The 24,035-nt window shown below is 47.6% G+C and overlaps 1 protein-coding gene across 6 annotated transcripts in view; it reads left to right on the forward strand.

Moving 5' to 3' along the window:
* Nucleotides 1-24,035, forward strand: part of Brd1 (bromodomain containing 1) — a 48,763-nt gene that overhangs the window by 18,074 nt on the left and 6,654 nt on the right. The window contains exons 3-10 of one of the 6 annotated variants that reach the window (XM_085831644.1): nt 48-204; nt 3,070-3,201; nt 3,641-3,769; nt 4,194-4,506; nt 9,866-10,126; nt 15,951-16,261; nt 16,344-16,448; nt 21,102-22,659. In XM_085831644.1, coding sequence (XP_085687770.1) covers nt 48-204; nt 3,070-3,201; nt 3,641-3,769; nt 4,194-4,506; nt 9,866-10,126; nt 15,951-16,261; nt 16,344-16,448; nt 21,102-21,299 — 1,606 coding nt within the window. In that variant the 3' untranslated portion in view covers nt 21,300-22,659. Of the gene's footprint in view, nt 1-47; nt 205-3,069; nt 3,202-3,640; nt 3,770-4,193; nt 4,507-9,865; nt 10,127-15,950; nt 16,449-21,101; nt 22,660-24,035 lie in introns of those variants that run through there. The other 5 variants (XR_015045576.1, XM_085831645.1, XM_021182865.3 and 2 more) reach the window with 5 other exon arrangements.

The raw sequence follows: 24,035 nt of genomic DNA on the forward strand, positions 1-24,035 counted from the left end.
TTAAATATCCCTTTCGAAGCTAAACTCTCAGTTTTTCCATGTTTTAGATTAAATAGGATTGCGAATCAGGTGGCCATTCAGCGGAAGAAGCAGTTTGTGGAGCGAGCCCACAGCTACTGGTTGCTCAAAAGGCTGTCTAGGAATGGTGCTCCCCTGTTGCGGCGGCTCCAGTCCAGCCTGCAGTCCCAGAGAAACACGCAGCAGGTATGTGTGCTCTTCTGCTTTTCAGCTGCTGCCCTGGGCTGGATGTGGGGCTGACCCTAAGCCCCGGCCTTGAACTTTACTAAACTGCAGGTTATTCGGGTGGCTCCTGTATCCTCAAGGTTTGCTGTGACTTTGGGGTTGAGTTGTTCTTTACTCTGACAAGTGTCTGCTCTGTGCCCAGTCCTCTGTCAGTTCCAGGGAAGGAAGGGACTGCTCAGAGAACATGGCTCAACTTCGGCCGCATGCATAGTCAAGACAGAGAGGGAGGCCTGATGAGGTCTATGCAGTTCCTCTCTACACATTGCCCAAAAATAGGTGTCTGGTAGTATCTGCTGGTCCACTGGGAGGAGCTAGTCATTTCATCTGTAAAATAGCAACCAACTTTAATGGAAGTTTAAGTCTGTAGAATCCTGTTGAATCCCTATGGCTGTCACAGGCATGGCTGTGAATGAGCTTAGGGTTCTCATCCTGTATCCTGTCAGATGAGCAGTGGTACTGAAGGCCTGTTGTATGGATTGGACACTTGTGTCTGCAGGTTACCAAGTATTGCTCTTCTGGGAGTTAACAACTTGCTGGACTTTGTCTGGGTCTGATCTGAATGGAAGGGGCCTCCCTAGTGTTAGATCTTCTGTTGCCACAAGCCAACGTTGTCTATTATTCACTGAGGACACATACCTCCTTGGAGGCTACTGGAATGCCTTAGTTAGGGGTTTCCATTGCTGAGAAGAGACACAGTGAAGACAACTCTTATAAGGGACAACATTTAATTGGGCTGACTTTACAGGTTCAGAGGTTCAGTCCATTATCATCAGGCAGGAAGCATGACAGGCAAGAGGGTCTTAGAGATATTGGTCATGAAGTGTTTGGTAACATTGGGCACTGGTAGGAATGATTGCTTATGTGATGGTAGGTAGCACTGTTGGAAAGAGAAGATACTGAGAAGTCTGGGAGTGGGTGACTACTTCTGAGCTTCCCCTTCTCAGAAGTCTCTTCCTGGGAAGAATTCCAGCATTGATTTCTATGTAGCAAAGCAGACTGCTTCAGAATCGTACCGGGACAGCGGGTTTACAGATGGGATGATTTGTGTAGATTTGTGTACAGGGTCCTTTGTTCATGAGCCTATGGCATGTTGGAGTGCAGACAGTGGCTCAGTTACCCATGACCTTTTAAAGATGAAAACCAGGCCATGAGCAAACCAAACTCAGGCCTGTTGGTAACCTATCCAAAATGTTCTCATGGTTACTCAGAAGTCTGTTTCTAAGTAGCAGGAAGCTGTCCAGGTGATGCTCGGGTATTTGGTTTCTTTTTTGTTTATTTTGACATAGGGTCAACCTGAATCTTGCTATATATGCTGGCCTTGAACTCAGAACTCAGTCTCTGCCTCCTAAGAGTTGAAATTAGAGGTGCACATGGCCACAGCTGGCAGTGTTTCTAACTCCCCTTTCCATGTATTTGCTCCCTTTGCCTACATGTGATGAGGTTCACTGTGCGTTACTGTGGGCGCTAAAGTGTGTGCTGGCGTTTCCATACCATGAAGAGTAGTTGTTTATACAGTTGGGTTGGTGACACTTTGACCGTTGTGCTGTAGCTTGAGTTGCAGTCTCTGCTGTGGTGTCACTGGGCCATGAGAGGCAAAGCTGTCCAGAGAGAAGGGGCTCCTGTGTGTTCTGCAGCTGCACGGCAGCACTTTGCTTGTGGCTGGCAGATACAGATATTTATTTAGGTTACTGTCTAGCAGTAGTGCAGAAGGACAAACTTTTGGGTAGGTCATTTTCCATCCCTTTATAATAGGGACAGGCGGGCTGGTGAGATGGCTCAGTGGGTAAGAGCACCCGACTGCTCTTCCGAAGGTCCAGAGTTCAAATCCCAGCAACCACATGGTGGCTCACAACCATCTGTAATGAGATCTGACTCCCTCTTCTGGAGTGTCTGAAGACAGCTACAGTGTACTTACATATAATAAATAAATCTTTAAAAAAAATAATAATAGGGACAGGCAGGACATATGGCTTACTGTGAGGAGGTAATCCCATACTTTCCACAGAGTAGACAGTAGAGATTGTGTGGGGTGAGAACTCAGGTCTTGGACAGGTTCACTCTGGGGAGGCAGAAAGAGAAGTATGGGGTGGCAGGAAAGGAGATCTGGGTTGGGGGAGCAGATAAGATGCAGGGAATTCTGAGAGGATGAGGCATGTTGAATTTCTTGGAAAGTGGCTGGAGAATCTGGTCCTTTGTAGATAGGGCTCTGGCCTTGTTTGGTGTTCCTTGGTTGCTATCAAGGGATGTGTGCTCTCCCTGTGGCAGCAGGTCTTGTCCCTGTACATCTGTGAAGTAGTAAGAGTACCCTGTTTAGCCTTGAGGGGCTTACTAGGCTTCTGGCTGCTTCTCCTGCTTAGAACTCTGAGCAGCTCAAGGATCCACCTCCCTGTGGCGCTGCAGAGCCAGGATGCTGACCAAGTGCTATTTGGTGTACTGCCTGAGAAGGCAGCTGTGACTGGCAACTACAGTACCCACGTTAGTGTCTCTGGGGTTAGAAGTGATTTCACACCTTCCCTGCCACGCCTAGAACTGAACCTGTGTAATATTCGGCCGTCAGTTAGGGTAGCTTAGGTTTGTACCTCTTGTATATCCTTTCTCGTACTCCCTCCATTCCTGCCTCCTGGAGTCAAGCCAAGACCCCGTTGTGTCCACTAGACCTTCCTGTCCCATTGTCACAGCACATTTATAGGCACTGGGTACATTTATAGAGACTAGATCCCAGGTCCTGTTACCCTTTTAGTCTTACCTGATGGATGAGCTTGTTAGATCCCTGGCAGGAATAACTTCGGGGTGTGGCTGATGGAAAGTTTCCTCTAATTTTCTCAGAGAGAAAATGATGAAGAGATGAAAGCTGCCAAAGAGAAGCTAAAGTACTGGCAGCGGCTGCGACATGACTTAGAGCGTGCACGCCTGCTAATCGAGCTGCTGCGCAAGCGGGAGAAACTCAAGAGAGAGCAGGTGAGGAGGGAGGCCCTTGGGTTCTGCCACCCTCTGGGCTGTCCCTGGATAGACGTCTTGCTGCCGCCATGGAGTGCTCTGGAGTGGCTCCTGTGTACCTGCTGAGTTAGTGCTGTCCCCACCCTGTAGCATATCATATCCCTACCCTATAGTTGGTCCTGTGGTACCTCTGTGTTGTCCTTTTTGGGTAGCTACCTCTGGAGTATCCTGCCTTGGAAGATGTACATGTCCTTGCACAGAGAAGGCAGCTTTGTGGTGGGGTGGTAGCTGGCACGTAGGCTGCTCTGTACTGCTGGTTGGAGTGGTGCTCCTGTGATTGTGCAGTACGTGGAGGTGTGGTGATCTCCAGGAGAGGTGTCCCTACACTGCTCTGGAGACAGTGTATGCAGAGGTGTCCCTGCATCCTCTAGAGACAGTGTATGTATGCTGTTGTTGCCAGGTGAAGGTGGAGCAGATGGCTATGGAGCTCCGGCTGACACCGCTGACTGTGCTGCTACGCTCAGTCCTGGAGCAGCTACAGGAGAAGGACCCTGCAAAGATCTTTGCCCAGCCCGTGAGTCTCAAGGAGGTGCGTGTCCCTGAGGCTCACCATTCCGTCCCTGTGATTGAGCTCTTCTGCTGCTTGCTTAGGAAGCATGCAACTGGGGGGGTTACCTGCATTCTTAATTCTCATTAGTTAATAGTTAATGAATTTTTGGTGAATAGTATTTTAATTATAAAAGATAGTACCTCGTTGTAAAGCACTGAAAGTGCCTAGGAGAAAATTTCTACTTAGAACTTAGCTATTGGTGATGATAGCCCTGCGGGTGCCCCATCTGTTGTCCTTTTAGTTGAAGTAGGTTGGGAGGGTCTCTGCAGTGATTGGGCTTAGTTTGTATTGGCTTAGTGTTGTTGTGAAATTAGTCTCAGGTGTGGTTGATTTTATAGAAAGCATGAAATAAGTTTTGATCTTTCTTTGGTTTGTAAATGTTTATTTTCCTTCCTAAAATTAGGTACCAGATTATTTGGATCACATTAAACACCCCATGGACTTTGCTACAATGAGGAAACGGCTAGAAGCTCAAGGGTATAAAAACCTCCATGCCTTTGAGGAGGATTTTAATCTCATTGTAGATAACTGCATGAAGTACAATGCCAAGGACACCGTGTTTTATAGAGCTGCAGTGAGGCTGCGAGACCAGGGAGGGGTTGTCCTGAGGCAGGCCCGGCGAGAGGTGGAGAGCATTGGCCTGGAAGAGGCCTCGGGAATGCACCTGCCTGAGCGACCCATCGCAGCCCCTCGGCGGCCCTTCTCCTGGGAAGAGGGTAAGAACTGTATCCAGGAGGACAGCGGATGCTTTTTCTCTCAGACTGCACTCACAAAGACTCCAGCATGCGGGCCGAGTGTGTGCTCCTGAGGTGTATGCGCCTTGTATGGGCAGCACGTGGGCCTCGCCACATTTTCACATACCCACTGCGAGAAACACATATTTAGGTGCTGAAGGCCCCGAAGACACCATAGTTGAGGATGTATCCCCAAAGGGTCTGACCTTGCTTCTGAGGAGGTCATGCATTGAGAAGGCAGCTATTCATTAGTCGTCGTATTTCAGCTGAGAAGCAAAAGCAGGAGCTAATGTTGGCCATGCCACTGATCTTCTCTGGGATGCTTGCAGGTGTTTATTGAGGGCCCAGCCTTAGCCTGCTTTTAGGACATGGCCTAACCCTCTCCAGGGCAAGCTTGTACTCTGGGCCCCACCGTGCACATGCTGTTGTGCTCTTCATTAATGTCTTCCAAGTAAGGAGCTGTTTTTAAAGATAAGGTCTCAGTGGGTAGTCTTGGCTGGCCTGGAACTCAAAATGTGGATCAGGCTGGCTTGGAATTGACAGAAGTCCACCTGTTTCTGCCTCCTGAGTGCTGTGGTTAAAGATGTGCACTACCACACCACATCTGGCCTCCAATCATTTCTTGTAAGCTTCTTGCCCCTTGATTGTTTATTCTGTAGGTAAATGTCTACAGTAGGTGAATGGAGTTTGGTGGTCAACCTTGGAACTTTTATTCACAAAACCCAAGATCCTATGTTCCTGATTTGACCTACTTTTTCTCCTGCTATTGACTGTCCAGGAAAATGGTGGAATCGTACGGATTTAGGTTTTATCCAGTACTTTTTCTTCTCCTGGATGACCAGCTGGCTGGTCACTGTGGCCTGACTCCATGAAGTCAGAGCCCTTGGAGGCTCCTCACTTCTGGCCTCCTGTGTATCTGGCCCAGAGAAACTGTCTGTCTCAGGCATCTCTGGGGCATACAGGATAGGATTGAATTCTTTTTTTCTCAAGATAGGATGTAGTGCCACACTCAGGAAGCTAAGACAGGAGGTTCACCACAAATTCAAGGTCAGTCTAAACTATAGTGATTTCTAGGCCAGTGAGTTATACCCTGAGACCCTGCCTAAAAACCAAAACTGATCCAAAAAGTATAATTAGAAAGCAGGCAGGCCAGAGTGTGGCTTAGTAGTGTTTCTTTGCATGTACAACATTTGGGTTCAATGTCAACACAGCATAAACTGGGTATGTTGATACAAAGATTAGAATTTAAAGGTCATATTGGCTATATAGTGAATTCAGGCTAGCCTGGGTTACATGAGACCTTGTTTTGAAAAATAGATATGCATGTACACACACAGGTGACAAGATTTCTGAAGCCCTAGATAGGTCTAGCAAGGTTAGATCTTGTGCTGAGATGGTCCAGCAGGAACTGAGCTTGATAGCTACCAGGATTACAGAGCGACTCTCAGACCTTCACCTGCATCCATGTTCTTTTCTCTAGCCTGTGTGGGAGGCAAGGGTAGGGCTCCAGCCTCATCTGTTGTGGCTGTGACTGTGACTGTGCTTTGGATGGTATTGGCTGCCCTTAGAAGCAGAAGAGCCCAGTTACGCCTGGGAGTCTTTGACCTCACAGCTTCTGATTCTTGTGCTCTGTAGATGGACAGGGCTCAGAGGCCTCACAATTGAGATTCCAGAAACTGGCTTTGCCATTGCTAAATAAATTTCTGTGCCAGACTTTTTGCCAAAAAGGAAAGTAATAATGAAAAGTACAAATTTATTTTTTCCTCAGTGATTGCAGTAGAAAGCATGACCTGTGGCAGGGGGAGCTCTGGGTACTCTGCCGCTGTCTTGAGCCTGCAGTAAGAAAGATACTTGTCTTAGGGTTTTTCTGCTGTGAGCAGACACCATGACCAAGGCAAGTCTTATAAGGACAACATTTAATTGGGGCTGGCTTACAGGTTCTGAAGTTCAGTTCATTATCATCAAGGTGGGAACATGGCAGCATCCAGACAGGCATGGTGCAGGAGGAGCTGAGAGTTCTACATCTTCATCTGAAGGCTGCTAGCAGAATACTGGCTCCCAAGCGGCTAGGAGCCCATACCCACAAGGCCATACCTCCCAAAAGTGCCACTCCCTGAGCTGAACATATAATATACAACCATTACATTCCCCTGGCCCTCATAGGCTTGTCCAAACATAAGCCTATGTGAGCCATACCTACACATAGCATAGTGCAAAATACATTTAGTCCGACTTCAAAAGTCTATAGTCTATAGCAGTCTCAACAATAATCGTGCCATATCTTAACTGTAACCACCAAAGCAAGACAGGAAGCCAGCTGGGCTCTGCACCTCCATGTCTAATGTCTTCAGATCTTCTATTCCTTTTTCATCGTTGTTGACTGCAACAAACTTCTTTCTCCTGGGCTGGTTCTACTCCCTGGTAGCATAGCAGCTTTCCTTAGCAGATAGCCCAACCACCACTCTGGTATCTCCAAGGCAGCTTCTTGTTTTAATGTCTGGGGCCCATACATAATCTGGGCCTCCTCCAAAGTGGCTAGAGTAGCACTCTAAGCTCAGGTTGATCCACTCCAGTACCACTGCTGCTCTTGGTGGTCATCCCATGGTACTGGCATCTCCAATACACTGGGGGCTTCCGCTGCAACTAGGCTTCACCAATAGCCTCTCATAGGCTCCCTTCATGGTGCCACCTCAACTCCTTTGCATGACCCTTTCAGTCCTGGGCCATCATCTGCAACCGAGGCTGCACTTTCATCAGTGATCTTCCGTGGCCTCTCAGTGCCAAGCCTCAGCTGCTCTTTATGACCCCTTCATGCCTTCAAGACCAGTACCACCTGGGTGATTATTACATGTTACCAAGCATAGCTGCAGCATGAGGTGCAACCTTGGCTATCTCTGGAACACAGCTTGTTGGTGCTCTCAGAAACCACTTCCCGGTGATGCTGGTGATTTATTTATTATATGAGTACACAGCTGTCTTCAGACACACCAGAACAGGGTATTGGGCCCCTGCTACAGATGGTTGTGAGCCACCATGTGGTTGCTGGGAATTGAACTCAGGACCTCTGGAAGAGCAGTCAGTGCTCTTAACCACTGAGCCATCTCTCCAGCCCTGCTGGTCTGGTCTCTTCTTAATTACTGCTAATTTCTTAGCTCCAGCTAACCAGCGTCAGCTGTCCCAGTAGTCTTTCTCCTTGTGATTATAAAGCCAGAAACACATAGCCGAAGCTGCTTGCTGGAGCTGGAATATGGCCCTGTTCTATTGCATTTTTATCACTAGCTTCCGGCTTCCATGCCCCTTCAAGGCCTAAGCTTGGCACGTGGGGGATCTTGCTCTGAACTCTGAGATATGCATGCCTGACTCCTGGGATTAAAGGTGTGTACCAGCACCCCGGGATTTAAGCTTTTCTTCACCTACAACTTGCTCTGTCCTTGAATGTAGAGATCTGCTTACCTTTGCCTCCAGGAATTAAAAAGCTTGTTCTGCCCAGTGTGGACCAAAATTTAACTGGGTGGGATCTTGTCCCAAGGTCACTAGTCCCTTAATTCAAATTAATGTCCTTGAAGACTGATTCAGCTCCATTCACTTCCTGGTTTCCTTTCTAACCTTGCAATGCTTAATCACATGCTCTTCTTGAGAACAAAGTCTATGATGGGCCTTTCTAAGGCTTCCTTTGTCATTGTAATTAACCTGAGCCTCCTTAGCCTCAGACATACTCTTCAGCCAAGGGCAAAAAATAGCTACTTCTTCACCAAACTACAAAAACAAGTCTCTAGGCCACATACTGAAATTCTTCACTGAAACCTCTCGTGCTGGGTCTACACAGTTCCGATTACTCACAGCAACAAAGTGTTCCATAGTCCTGCTAGGATAGACCATGAAGCCCCACTTGAAACATTCCGTAGCTTTCCAAATCCAAAGTTCCCCAACCTACATTCTTACAAGCAAAAATATGGTCAGGCCTATCACAGCAATATCTCAGTCCCTGGTGCCACCTGTCTTAGAGTTTTTCTGCTGTGAGCAGACACCACTCTTATAAGGACAACATTTAATTGGGGCTGGCTTACAGGTTCCGAAGTTCAGTCCATTATCAAGGTGGAAACATGGCAGCATCCAGACAGGCACGGTACAGGAGGAGAAGAGCTGAAGGCTGCTAGCAGAATACTGACTCCCAGGCGGCTAGGAGCCCACCCACGAGGCCACACCTACTCCAACAGGGCTACACCTCCTAGCAGTGCCACTCCCTAAGCCGAGCATATACAAACCACAATACCGACCCTGTTGAAAGAGAAGCCAACCAGCAGAGCCTGCATGTCTAGCATTCAGGTTGAGGAGGGAGGATTACAGGTTTGAGGCCAGCCTGGACTCAGCCAGCAAAGAACAGAAGAAAGGAGGCTTGAGATGTTGAGTGGTGTTTTTTGTTGTGACTGTAAGCCAGTTGGACAGTGTTTGTCATGTCCCACTGCTAGTTAGTGCTGTTCTTTAGACAGGGCACTAGTGATTCTCCTAGGACAGCTACCAGGTCTGGGCAGGGCTCATTTATGCTAGGTGTCTCTGTTGGCCCTGCTATTCCTTTGTCTTTATCTTCACATAGATTAAATAATTCTTCGGCTATTTCACTAATTTAAGTTCTGCAGTCAATGTTCCTAGAGTCTGGGGAGACCTGCGGACTCTGCAGCCTAGTTTCCTTTTGGTCATGATGATGTATCTGCAAGAACTTGAGCTAGGATGATGTTCACGATGTATAAACAGTCCATGTGAACATATTTACACACTCAGCGTCTGTCAGTAGTCCATCTTGCGTCTCTGTTGCTGCACTTATACATGTCTGGTGGTCTTTGTGCCTCTCACTTTTTACAGAGCAGGACTGAGTTGGGTCTTATTCCAGGAAAGGCCATGTGTGTTACCCACATCTCCTCTGCTATGGCCACACTAGTCCTTTGTGTACTACTGACTGAAGGAGTATCTTGTCTTTTTTTTTTTTTTCTCTTTGTGATAACAGCCTTGTCATGGGTTCAGAATCAGGGTAGAGGGAGTATGTATGGCACCAAATGGTGAAATTGGAACACTTGGGAGGCAGGGGCAGGCAGATCTCTGAGTTCAAGGTCAGCCTGTTACAGAATGAGTTGCAGGACAGCCAGGGTTACCCAGAGAAACACTGTCTCAAAAACAAACAAAACAAAGCAAACCCAAAAAGCCAAATAAACAAACAAAGATTAAATGAATGTGAAGTCTGCGCTTAGGCTGTGGGCAGGCCCAGGAATAGTTGAGACCGATGTGATGTTATCAGAGGCGCCCACGAATCCGAATCTGTGGCTAATGATGCCTGTTTTTGGTTCAGTGGACAGGTTGCTGGACCCAGCCAACAGGGCCCACATGAGCTTGGAGGAGCAGCTGAGAGAACTTCTGGACAAGTTGGACCTGACCTGCTCCATGAAGTCCAGCGGCTCACGGAGTAAACGGGCAAAGCTGCTTAAAAAAGAGATTGCTCTTCTCCGAAACAAGCTGAGCCAGCAGCACAGCCAGGCTCCACCCACAGGGGCAGGCACGGGAGGCTTTGAAGATGAGGCTGCTCCACTGGCGCCGGACACAGCGGAGGAAGGTAAGCATGGGGTAGGAGGGCCATACCTCACGGGCATGGGGGTCGCTTGACAGGCTTAAATGATGTTCTGTAGTAGTGACGAGCTTGTACATTTTGAAGGTCACGGAACTCTTGGTCACTGGATATTCCTGCTAGGCTTTTTTTGATGCCCTTTGAAAGGATGTTTTCGTGTGTTCTGTCTGCTGTATTTTGGCAGTTAGTTTACAAGCTTAAAGGAACAGAATGAGATTTTCTTTTAATTTGAGCTTGAAAGACTTAGAAGGAATAGTTTAGATCTGATACAGTGCTGAAGGTGGCTTCTCTGGTGGGAATAAGAAATAACTTAGTGGTATTTTGTTAATTGAGACAGAGTACTATGTGAGTAGACACCCTGAAATTGTTTTTACCTTGTCTGCGTAGGTCAGAGGACAGCTAGTTGGAGTTGGTTTTCCTGGCATCTTAGCGTGCTCGGGGATCAAGCTCAGGTGGTTAGACCTTGCAAGCACCTTAGCTAAGCCCTCCTGCTGGCTGAAGTTAGGAAAGGAGGACTGGCTAGAGAACAACCCAGCCTTGGGCTGGGCATGGTGGGAGGAGTCTGAAGTGCACAGGCCTGTTCCCAGATTCTCCCTCCACCTCAGGCCTTTCCTGTGGCTCACCTTCAGTGGACACGGTCTTATTCTGGCAGCATGAGTGACTTCTGGGGAAAGAGCTGGATAGCTGAGATATGAGGGTGGAGAGGAAGGAAGGGAGGAAGTACAGAAGAAGCTGTCTGCCCAGTGCGATCCACGAGGCTTCTGTGTGTGGTGCATCTAACTGTGGCATGTTTGATGGCACAGCACCCTTTAGTCCACTTGTCTTGGCATCACCACATTTCAACTCCATGAAATGGAAAGAAAAATAAGACCTACTTCTGCCACTGCTATTAGCAGCTTGACTTAGGATCTCCCTGTGCATTTTTTTCTGCCCCATCCAAATAAGAATTTGAAAACATTAACACAAGACCAGTGTCACCATAGTTTGCATTTTTTTGATCTGTATGGCTGCCTGTCTTAGTAGATGTGACTTTGCCCAGTGACATGGTTTCAGTATGTTTATGCCATGTTAAATTTAGTCTTATAATTTTAACAGTTGGTGACAATCTTCTAACCCACTTTCCCCTTCTCTGCTTGCTTCTTTTATATGGTTATGCTAGGCAACCAGCAGAAGCTAGGGCCAACACCAGAGTTCTCCTGGCCTTACATCCTTCTAGTGTGTTCACTTGTAAACTCACAAACACCCTTGGCCTTGCCATTAGGTAACAAGTTTGATTGGTCCACACAGTAAAGGTTTTATTCCTCAGTGTGTGACACATTTTCTCCTCGTTTTCTTTTTTAAAGATTTATTTATTTGTTATATGTAAGTACACTGTAGCTGTCTTCAGACACTCCAGAAGAGGGCGCCAGATCTCATTACGGATGGTTGTGAGCCACCATGTGGTTGCTGGGATTTGAACTCTGGATCTTCGGAAGAGCAGTCGGGTGCTCTTACCCACTGAGCCATCTCACCAGCCCCCCTCATTTTCTAAAAGTCTAATGACCTGCTCATGGCAATTTTCTGCCTCTGTTGGGGGCTCTATGCTTTCTTTAAGGAACATTGCTCATGGGACCTTTGACAAACAGATGCATCCAGGATACAGTTATTGTTTGCATTCTGTGGTGAGGCCCATATAGTGCCATTGCCTGGTTCTCATGGGAGCCCTTCTTAGGCTCCTCTTGTCACTGCTTGAACTGGCCCAGTAGGACCCTTGGTCCAGCCACTTAGTGAGTGACCTGTACACTAAGAGTCAGCTGGGGAGAAGGGTTAGGCAGGACAGCTCACTGATATTGCAGTAGCTTTACAGGATTGAGGGTCCACCTTTTGTATCTCAATTGGAGGAGGAGCAGTGCTATTGGAAGACTAGATCTGGTGCTTTGTACTGCTGCGGCCACTTCACAGGAAGCACATTGGTGTTACCTGAGACCCAGGCCTAACATTGCTGCTGGCCCGTGTTTAAGATGCAGGAAAGGGGCACTTTGCTTCTAGCTGAGAAGAAAGATGAGTGCAGAAGGAAAGAGCCTGACAGTTTGTTCTGAGGCAGAGCTGTGAGGGTGGAATTTAGGGCCTGCCTCTTAAAGAGACTGAGTTCCAGACAGGCAACAGGGGAGTACTTCAATTCTGGTGTGAACAACAGACACAGAACTGTGAAATTGCTATATGCATGTTGGGACAGAACCCCGAACTCAAGACACCGCGTAGTTCAGCATATTCTTCCCAAAGAGGATGTTTTGGTTGGATGCAGTCACACATCCTAGAGGCAGAGGCTGGTAGAGCTCTGAGTTCAGAGGCCAGCCTGATGTATAGAGTAAAGTTCTAGACCAGCTAGGGCCCTGAGACATTATGATCAATTAAAAAAAAAAAATCTGTAATTTTTTTTTTTTTTAGAAGGCTCATAGATTTTTCACACCTAGGAAGGCATATCTTAATATAAAATAAGCAATTTCACTTAAATTGTAATTAAGCAACATTTTTGTGTATTATACCATGTAGGGTGTTTGCATTAGAGGAAACATCCCCAGAAGGCTAACATCTGAGGAACAAAATAGGCCCTCGCTGTCCTGGACAGTGGACATGCCGGGTTGCTTGTACAAAAGGAAAGCTGTTTGTCAGGAGGCCTTCCATGCTGACCTTAAGGTTGAAGAGTTCAGTCAATTGAAGTCTGAGGGTCACATGGAATGGGGCCATGATAAACCTGTGGGACAAGCTTGAGCTCTTAGACCTTTTTATTCATTCATTTGTAACTAGGAGCTTTGGTGAGCTCAGAGTCTATGTGCTGGTGATTACTCTGGGCCGGATCAGCCCTGCCGGGGGGCATCACTGGTGCTGCAGCAGCCAAGTCCTGTCCCTGCTGTAGGTACCCGTGTTGAATACAGTGCACACTTTCCTTCGGGGCTGGCAGAAGAAGGAGCAGGGTCGATCGCTGCTGTGGACGGTGCAGTTTCTAGTTATGGAACGTCTCTGCACACTTTGCTGTGAGATCCAGAGTCATCTGTGGCTTTGCTGGAAGCATTCAGTTGGCTTGGTGGCCTTGTGTATAGAGAATCATGGTCAAAGGGACTAGCTGGTCCTGAGTAGATGTCTGTCGAATCCAGATATGAAAGGTTTGAGCAGCTTTGCTTTGCTGTTCTGTGTTGTCAAATCTGGTTGGGGAGTTTTGAGTACTGGCATTCATATTCTTGTTTAAGTTGTGGGGCGTTGATTCTGGAAGTTAACAGACCATGTAGTTTAAGTAATGTTTAGTTGCTAGCAGACAGTGAGATTTTGAAAAGGACAATGTTTAATATTTGTATATTAACTGCCAGTTAGGTTTCTTTCTGCCTGAGGGACCTGATGGGAGTGTTAGCTATGGCACTGGTGCTGCCCTGTGTTCTGGCGTGAGAGTTCACTCATCAAGGATCCTGACGCCTCAGGTGTTGCTAAATCTCAGTGTGAGTTTTAGTGGTTCGTGTAGCCTAGCCCTATGGCTGCTGGAGATGGTGCTTCACTTGGGCCTGGGCAACGCCCTTTGTATCCAGTGTGATTGTTTTTGTAACACCCAGGAGTATGCCGGTGAACTGTAGGGCAGTAGTTGGGAACCCGGGCTCCTCTTCCTCATTGGTTGTCACAGAGCAGGGAGAATGCAGGACTGGAGTGTAGAGGGGACCAGAGATGGGTGTGACTAGCTATGCAGTCCTTGTGGGCAAGCAGCTTTTGACAGACAGTGGTTGGGGGGGATGAAATGTGGTGGAGACCTTGTGGGAAGGGACAGGCATGTTCACTTGTCTTAGCAGCAGTGACTGAATCTGAAAAGTTAAGCAGGAGGCAGAAAATAGGTCTTTGGTACCTCTTAGCCATGGAGAGAACGGATGCAAGATCTACAGTGCCTGGAGCCCTGGGCAGGAGGCCTCTGGTGCCATTCTCTGGTAGTCTTGTATGTAGGGATTGGATTGGACATCCTGGAAGCCTCAGGATAAGCTGCCTGGACTGAGGGAAGAGGTACAGAGCTGTGGAGGAGGAGGAGGAGGAAGAAGAAGAAGATGAGGTGGAGGCAGGCGGCAAACTGAAGTATGAAGTGTGAGCCCAATGGTGGGCACCCAACCCAGCCATGTGCTGTTCTATCAGCCTAACACACCATCCAGCGACTTCTGTTTTCATGTTTATGTACACCAAGAGTGCCATGCACGGCTCTGCACTGTTCCTAATCCCATCTTCTCAGTGTCCCTGTATGCTTTGCAAATAATACTGTCCTAAAGCTGTTATTGAACCTAACCCAAGTGGGCAGGAAGAATGTTGTCATATCCAACATGTCAGTGATTCAAGATTTGGCCTTTCCACTTAATTGGACGTTTAACCTCCCACGTACAGAGGTTTTGGCTCCTGTGACATGAGTTTGTGCACTCCTTGTCTCGTGGGTAAAGCTTTTCAACCAAAGACCTCTTAAAAGGCTGTGTTTCCACTGCTTGGGGGTGGAGTTGTCTCTAACAGGCTTCGCATGCACACAGTTAGCCCAAGCCACCTGACTTGCCAGAGTTGCTGTTTCCAGTCTGGTGTTGCTGAGTGGGGATCCCAAGCCTTTGTTCTGAGTTAATCAAGTGACACAGGGACATCCTCTAGGCTTTTAAGTTGTGTAGCCTTTTACTTTCAGAGTGACTTTTAAATGTAAAGTATTGTGACATAGTATAAATGTTTTGTGGGAAACTTGTAGTTTGAATAAAATAGAAACCATACCTAGGGATACCACATGCATGCTCATGCTACTTTGGAATGTTGAAACCGATGCTCTTGAATTTTCTGTCATATGTCCTGTAGTGAGAGTCTCAGAATCTGGTCCAGAAAGAACCCTTAGCAGTTGAGCCCAGTGGGCCGAGCCTTCCACGATGAGCTCTGCTGCTGGTTGTTGCTTGAGCTTTGTGTGTGGAGACAGGAAGGTGCTTCTCCCTGGTCAGGTCCATATTGGTTTTGTTTTTATTTTATTTTATTGTATGACTGTGTGCCAAGTGCACAGGCCTTGTGCCACAGAGGCCAGGAGAGTGCGTTGGATTTCTTGGAGCTGGAGTTCTAAAGAGTTGTTGGCTGCCCACGTGGATGCTGGGAACCGAACCTATGCCCCTTACAGGAGCAGCAAGTGCTCTTAGCCACTGAGCCAGCTCTTCAGCTCCCATGCTGGTAATTTGTAAATATCTTACTAAAGAGGTTGAAATAATTTTGGGGGTCTTTTTTATTTTTAGAGATGTGAGGGTAGAGTGGGGGAACTAAGGGAGTATTGTCTGTGTATCCTGAGGGAGTGGAAGACCATGCTGCCTCGTGAGTCTCCCAGCCACTCACCTCCCCAAAGTTGGGCTTTGGCTTAGAAAGGCCTGGTTAGACAGTTGAGTATTTGTTTCCTTCTCTTCATCACCCTGTGGTGCAGCATAAACTGCTGTGGAACCTTTAAGGCTTCCTGAGTTCTGTCACTGTCTCACCTCCCTCAAGGTAAGTAAATACTGATGCAGAGATTGTCCTGAACTCAGATGAGGTTTTTAATATTGCTGTGTGTTAAATGCTCTTTCACAGTTTTTTCCAGAAAGTAACTTGTGCACCTGGGCTTAGGACACCGGGCCCGAAATCTTTTGTTAGGGAAGCACACAGTGTTACCTGACGGCCGGGGCTGCACACTGCTCCGCAGACCAATGTGTGTGATGCTGTTTCCTTAATTGAATTAGTGTTTTGGTGGACTTCACATTTATATAAGTTTTATAATAGATTTTATAATCTTCAGTTTTCAAAATCACTTTATTTATAATTTTTTCAGGAGATAACTCTCCCCCTAAACTTGAACCATCAGATGCATTACCTCTTCCTTCAAACTCGGAGACTAATTCAGAACCACCAACCCTCAAACCAGTAGAACTCAACCCCGAGCAGAGTAAACTATTCAAAAGAGTCACATTTGATAATGAATCACATAGCACTTGCACTCAGAGCGCACTGGTAAGCGGACACCCTCCAGAGCCCACCCTCGCCAGTAGTGGCGATGTGCCGGCGGCGGCGGCCTCCGCAGTGGCGGAGCCATCAAGCGATGTAAACAGACGCACTTCTGTTCTCTTCTGCAAATCGAAAAGTGTAAGCCCCCCAAAGTCTGCCAAGAACACTGAAACCCAGCCAACTTCTCCTCAGCTAGGGACCAAAACCTTTTTGTCTGTAGTCCTTCCGAGGTTGGAGACTCTACTGCAGCCAAGGAAAAGGTCGAGGAGCACATGTGGAGACTCCGAAGTGGAGGAGGAGTCCCCGGGAAAGCGCCTGGACACAGGTAAATGGCAGGGGCAGCTCTCCCCCAGGGCTCTTAATAGAAAACCACGATGCTGAGCTTTTGTTTTTGCGGTATCCTCTCAGTTCTAAAGCTGTAAGCTGTTCTCAGGCAGTGGCCGTTCAGCCTCTTGGCAGCCCAGCAGCTGGCTATGCATACGGCAGTGGGCATGGCTGGCTCCACCCCTCCCTTGTTCCTTTTCTCGTTGACTTGAATGTGGTTTGATTGCAAACCTTGACTATTGTGTGCATGTATATGTGTAAACTGGGATCTGGGAATGGCCACATCTGGCACTGGGTGCCCAGAGGGGGTGGGGTCTTCTAAGAGCAGTTCCCACAGCTCAGAACCATCAATTTGAACCTGAACCTTCCTTTACTGAAGGCTGCTTCTTCCCTGAGTTCTCTGAAAATATCCTGTCATCTCATTACTTGTAACACTTCATACTTGGCTTAAGGAGTACCGTGATGTTCCCTCTGGTTTTGTATGTTGTTTTAGTACATGTGTGCCTGACTGGGAAGGTACCTGACAGGGTGCATGTACTACTAATGCCTGGTAAAATCGACTCAAACCTTTCTCCTTTACTGCCAAGCTTTTTTCTTTTTAATGGAGGTAGTCTCTCTCTTTCTTTCTCTCTCTCTCTCTTTCTCTCTTTCTCTCTCTTTCTTTCTTTCTTTCTTTCTTTCTTTCTTTCTTTCTTTCTTTCTTTCTTTCTTTCTTTCTTTCTTCCTTCCTTCCTTCCTTCCTTCCTTCCTTCCTTCCTTCCTTCCTTCCTTCCTTCCTTATGCTAAGCTTGCTGAGTAGTCATGGCTCACCCCTTTAATCCTAGCACTCGGGCACAGGCAGGTAGGGCTTTATGAGTCTGAGGCCACCTTGGTCTATAGAGTGAGTTCCGGGATAGCCAGGGCTACACAGAGAAACCCCGTTTTTTAAACAAACAAACAAACAAACAAAAAAAGCTAAGTGAGTTTGGTTGGGTGCTAAAGTGTGCATACATGTGGGGTGGGGTGGGGAATAAATCTTGAGAGAACCGGAAGTTGATTGTCTCCTTTCACTCTGGGGTTGAACTCAGGTCACTGAGTTTACCTAGTCCTACTGTTAACCTGAGATGTGTTTGATTTTCTAAGATGTTGCCCGTGCGCCTATACCTTTAGCACCCTGTGCTGTCCTTGACGGCTCTGGCTTGGCTTCCTCACAGCCTCCTCCTGTCTAATCCCTAGATTAAACACTGCGGAAGCGGGCGCTTGTATTCTTAAACGATGATTGCCAGCATCAGATGTGATGTTCAACGTCTGCTGTCTGTGTAAGGCAGGTTTGCACTTTGCTTTTGGTCCTAGGTGCCTAGATTAGTGTCTTAAGTTATTTTCCTATTGCTGTGAAGAGACACCACGAGACAAAGGCAACTTATAAGAGAAATGATGGAATTTGTGGCTCATGGTTCTTGAGGTTTACTCCATTCCCATCATGGCAGGGAGCATGGCAGGCATTCCGGCAGGCATGGTGCTAGAAAGTTAGCCAAGCACCTACTTCTGATCCATAAGCTTGTTGGGATGGTAGAGAGAGGAGAGAGATTGTGCAAACAGGAGAGAACGCTAACTGGAAATGGCTTGGGTTTTGAAACCTTAAAACTGGTGACACACCTTTTCCAATAAGGTCATACCTCCTAATCTTTCCCAAACAGTGGCACTAACTGGGGTAAACATTCAGATGTATGATCCTCTGGGGACAGTTTCATTGAAAGCACCACATTCCATTTCTTGGGCCCCTGTAGGCTTGTGGCTATATCACAATGCAAAGTGTATCTAGTCCAACTTCAGAAGTCTCCATTGTTTCATAATTTCACCGGTTTGAAAGTTTAGAGTCTTCTGAAACTCCTAATTTTAACCTCTTGTAAAAGCAAAATAAAAAAACAAACCACATACTTCCAACATAAAATACATGAGCATTCCGATAGCTAGGAAACACCAGACCACAGCAGGCCTTTAACCCAGCCAGGCAACCTCTGAATCCTCTAGCTCTGTGTCCAGTGTCAGGACTGACGGAGATGGCTCTCCCCTTCCAGCTTTGCTGACTGCAGAACAGCTCTGAGGAACTGCTTCCATGGTGTGTTTGTAGCTCTCCTTGGTAGACATCTCATGACTTTGGCAACTTCAACATCGTGACGTCCAGCACAATTCAGGCAGCTTCACCCAGCAGCCTTTCCGACTTTCCCATACAGGGATTGACCTGCCAGGAACCTGGCTTCAGTGGCTTCCCTAACAGGAGGAAGATTCCACAACTCCTTATTCCTGTATCCTTCCAGACTGAGAAGTCAGAACCACCAGGCTGGAGAGCTGTATTAGGCGTCAGCTTGCCCTGCTTGAATGACCTTGGCATAAGCTTTGATTTGTTACTGCTTTTTAGGAACAGATCGTTCCTTAGCCCTGTTCTTCTTGCCTGAGTCATCTCATCCTAAGGACTCCACTCCCGTTACTTCATTTCTCCTGACCTCTGTCAGCACAAGCCTTGTCTTGAACATTCAATTTTGTGGTGTTTCTTTTCTCCTTTTTCCCACTTGTTCTTTTTCATGGTAGACACACAATTGTGAGTGATAACTAGTAACTGTAAAACAGAGTTTATTAGGTTAACCCCTCCACCCATTTCTAATTTAGTTTTGGGTTGATTTTTATTGTTTTTCCATGACAGGGTTTCTCTCTGTAATCCTGGCTGTCCTGTGTCCGTAGACCAGGCTGACCTGGAACTTGGAGGTCCACCTGCTTCAGCCTCCCAAGTGCTGGGATTGAAGGTGTGTGCCACCACCTCCTGGCATCTCTGGCTGATTCTTAGGTTAAGGACAAAAGCATCCACATTCTTCGCAAAAATATCACAAGAATGGTCTTTAGCCCAGATGCTAATGTTGCTTCCCTCTGAAACCTCTTGAACTGGGCATCCTTAGTCCACGTTGCTTTCAGGATTGTCTTCCAGGTCTCCTATTAGGTCGGCTCATTAAGCCCCACTTACAGTGTCCAACCACCTTTCTAGTCCACAGTTCCAAAGTTTTCCAAAAAGCACCATGGTCAGGCCTGTCACCCCAATACTCCCTGGTACCAGCTCTGTCTTAGTTACCTTTCTGTTGCTGTGAAGAGGAACGTGTAAAAGCAAGCATTTAGTTTATGGCTCATGGTTCCATACAGTTAGAGGCTATTACCATCATGGTGCTGGAGACTTAGATGAGAGCTCGTATCTGATCCATAGCTCGAGTCAGAGAAAGGAAGTGCTAGCCTGATGGCCTGGGAGCTTTCAACCCGAAAACCCATCCCCAGAGGCACAGTTCCTACAACAAGGCCACACCTCTCCATGTTCCCAAACAGCCCCACCAACCGGGACCAAACATTAAAACGTGATCCGATGGGGGCCATTCTCAGACCACCACAGTAAGGGAAGTTGCACTCCGTCTAGGCAGGCCTCTGCAGTCAGCAGTGAGCAACACATAGGTCTTGCTGATGAGGGAATTCTGTTTCCTGGAACCCTGTCAGGTGGTCCAGTCAGAGGGTTGGAAGGGCAAGGCTGGCCTGGTAGTTAGAGTGGACTGTTGACACCTCTTCATCTTTGTTTCTCCATCTGTTTGAGTTCCCTGGCCTGAAGCACCACACCTTGAAGAGCACTTCTTGCCAAAGTCAATACATTGTGGTTTCTTACCCCCATCTCTCGTGTGTGTATGTGTGTGTGACTGGCACCTTGTGGCAAGTTGCTGTGTACTATGGAGCGCCTTTTAATGTGTGTGTGTGTGTGTGTGTTGGGGGTGGGGGTGGGGTTAAAAGATTGTCTCTCTCAGCATGCATTAGACTTGTGCAGGAAGTACCTTTACACTGACCCATCTTGGTGAACCTTTCAAAAAATGTTGAGACAAGTTGGCCTTGAACCTTTTCTACAATAAAGGCCTTTAGTTCATTAGCCTCTTACTTCAGCCTCTGAAGTAGCTGAAATCACAGACCTGGGCTAGTAGGCCCAGTTAATTTCATTTTTATTTTGCACTCAGTAATTTTATAGAAATTTCTCTCAATGCCCTCTTGTTTTGATGAGTTGATAATAGCACTTTAAAATCCAATAACCCTTGGTTTTGATGAAGCAATTTTAATATGCCACAGGAAGTAGATTGAAACTGAAGTTATTTCAGTTCTTGTTGGAAGTTTCTGAGACTGTATACCTTTAGCTTTTCTTAGCCACATTTAGTGAAAGACTCTGGTGTCTAAATCCTTTGTCACTGAACTGAGCATGGCATGCTGTGCTCTGCTGCTAGAGATTGCTCAGTGTCTCAATACCAGGTGCCTTGCATGCACAGGATGGCTTTCTGCCTCCTCAGGGTTCATATCTACCAGCAGCAGAAAGTTTGTTAACCCTGTAATAAGACACTGTAGAAAAAGCTTTCACCATGTAGCTGCTGTCCTGTACCTGGCAGCTTCTGCCAGGAAGCCTAGTTAGCCATGTGGGCTCTGCTGGGCCATTTGTCACGGGGGGCTACTAATCATGAGGTCATGAAATGTTATGTGTTTGCACATCTCAGTTCTTTTCTGGGTTCTCAGTGACAACGGTGAGTCCCAAGGAGTCTTAACTGTAGGATGTGTGATCCCAGTGCCTTTGATCCTGACTGAAATGGAGATTTTTGCTTTCTTATTCCAGAATGGCAGTAGCTTTCAGTGGATGCATGATGAATTCCTAATCGCACTCCTGAGCAGCCGGGAGGGAGCCTTGTTAGCACTAAGATCTGACCCTCAGGAACAGGAGGCGTCCACTGCTGCATCTGCCTGGCCCATGGTGGGCCAGGCCTGGGCTGAATGGGCCCATCCTACCATCGGTGCTGGCTGTGCCTCCACTTGAACCTTGTGGTGCTCTCTGCGCACCTGGATTTCTTGTTTCAAGTTGCAGTTCTTCGCTGTTTGAGGACTTGGAATATTCAGAACCTTCTGATCTTTTCCAGGTTCATCTGGCACTGAACTGTAGGGGAATTCTCTGGTGCTCTCCAGTGCACTGCAAGATTCCAAGTTAGATTGAGTGTGGACTTACCTATTGTAAAGCTGCCCACCCACAGGCCTCGGCTTGCTCATGCCTGCGGGACAGGCGGGCCTTGTGGGCAGTGCCGAGCATGGTGTGACTGCTTTTATGGTTTTCATATTTTTTGGAGCTGGCTCTGTTTTGTAGGTTTTTTTACTCTGCCTGTTTATTTCCATCAATGGACCGTCAGGCCAGGACTGTGTCACCTCTTACTCGTGCTCTGTGGTGTGGAGATTCTCAATGAAATGTGTGGTGTGCTAGTGGTGAGCAGCTGAACTGTCTTCCCTGGCCATGCACTGTTGAGGGAGGAGATGATCCCTGCCCTTGCAGTCAGACTAAATGGCTTCTCACTGTTTTCCAGGTTTTCAGTTAACCACTAATATGCTCACTCTTTGGATCCTAATCTTTTTCTCTTAACCTCAACTTGGACTGGAGTTCTGCTAAATGGCCTCTTGGAATGCAAAGCCTTCGCTGCCTCCTTACCTTCTCCTAGTTCTTGAGGACCACATTGGAATCACCTGCTGAGCCATCCTCTAAACAGACACCTACCTACCCTTGGAGGAGATCTGTCCTGGGCCAGCGTACCCCTCTCTGAGCCCAGCAGTTGAGAGGAGCCTGGTGCCTGAGCAGTCTCTCAGTGCCTCAGTCTTGCTGGTGCTATAGCAGAGCCTGCTGTAGCTTGGACAACACAATCCAACAATTTGAGCTTCATCCTGAGCACATCCAGAAAGAACTGACCTGTGATGACCGGGGGCTCCGGTTGGGCCGTCTTGGTCTAGGTGTCTGAAGGGACTGACTGTGCACACACACTGCCCGAATGGGCCTAAATAGAGCTCCTTACTTGGTTGTTAGCATCTTTTATTTCTTTGTTCTCTTATCTGTTCTCCCTCCTTTCTTCTCTCTCAATGTTTCTTGGATTATTAGGCATTGCTAATCTAGTTGGAACCTGTGCAGATATCTGCGGAGCCAGCTGAGAAGTCCTCCTGCAGTGCCCTTGAGTTGGGAGGGCCTTTGGAATGGCCTCTGGCTTGTGTTGGCCACGTGCAGCTGTGTCTTCATAGACTGTACTTATGAAGAGCAGAGTCGGGGGTGGGGTGGTCTTGCTCACTGTGCTTTTACTGAAAGGTGGAGCGATGCACCCAACATAAAGTTCTTTTGGAGACAGCAAAGTCAAGTGTCATCAGAGGACAGTGATAGATGCTTTTGCTGCCACCCTTAGATGCTTGCATTCCTAGCCTAGGGCACAGTCCAGCCGGGACACAAGCTTGTCCATGTGCACTAGGTGAGAACAAGCTGGAGCTTTGGGCAGCGTGATTCTGTGCTGTCTCAGAGGAGTCTGTGCTCCGGGAGGTGTCTGTGGTGGCAGGTGTATCAGCAAGGATGCACTCAGTGACTACAGTCTCAGGCACAGCTCATGGCTTCTGTAGAGGGTGGGAAGCCTGTCAGTGTAGCTTACCAGGCCCTGATGGTCTCAGGTGCTGCAGCCTGTGAGCTCTTGGCACTGTGCCGGTTGGGAGCCCAGGATAGAAGGGATCATGTCCCTACTTCCCCACTGTGTGCTTCTGAGCTTTCCAGGTAGTCCACCTGGGACCTCTCCCTGGCCTGTGGGTGAGAGCTGGAGACCTGAGCACCTCAGAGGACCCTTTATTGCCCACTCCGTGTACCCCAGTTGTGCTGTAGAAGACCTGGGCCAAGGGGGAGCTTTTAGGGAAGATGTGGTAGTTAAAAGGCTGGGGCTGGGCCTGTCTTGGGACACAGTTGCAGTGATACTTTGGTGGGTTCCTCTGGGCCTGAGTAAGGTATTTGAACACTGCCTTAGTCTTTGGAGGCCTCAGGACTCTCTGTGACCAACATGTGCTTGGGGTCGTTGGCCTTGTGTAGGAGCCATCTCACCTTTGTTTTGGTTGTCAAGAGCAGTAGGCATGTGTGTGATCTTCTACAGTAAGCTTCAGTATGGAGGTGGGATCGGGGGGAGCATCACTTGGCTTTCCTTCCTGCAGCTAATTGGAGAGTCATTGTAGGAAGTGGATCACAAAGAGCGAAGCAGAGACACAAAGCTCTTTACTTGGCTCTGTGTAAAAGCCATGTCTTCTTTAGACAGTGTCTGCAAGAGCTTTTCAAGCTTGTGTCTCCGGCCCCTGTTGCTTCTCAGGGCATGTCCAGGGACTTGGAAGCCAACAAGAATCTGGCTGGGCCATGCAAACACTGTAGTCATTTTTGGGCTGTGGCACCCTATGAAAAGCAGGCCTGGAGATGGCTCTGCTCAGCGGGCCCCAGGGGTCTTTCCTGAAAGCTGCTCAGGTTTCATAGTGGCTCTGCCGGCTTCTCAAGGTGTTAGGTGTTTTTATGTAATGTGTGAAACCTTACTGTAAACTTAGGAGCCCAGATGCAGTGTGCCCTAGTAATTAGACACTTGGGAAATGAGAGAGACATTTAATCATACTTTTTCCTTTCTCAAAGTTATAAACTTTCTCTTAGTTTTTCTAACCCCTTTCCCCACAAGGGACTGTTTAGGCCCTGACAAGGTACCTTGCTATGGGTAAAGCTGTTGCCATCTTTGTT

Source organism: Mus caroli, unplaced genomic scaffold (genome assembly GCF_978045245.1).
Source record: "Mus caroli unplaced genomic scaffold, Mus_caroli_1 scaffold_16, whole genome shotgun sequence".
In the NCBI taxonomy this organism is placed as follows: domain Eukaryota; kingdom Metazoa; phylum Chordata; class Mammalia; order Rodentia; family Muridae; genus Mus; species Mus caroli.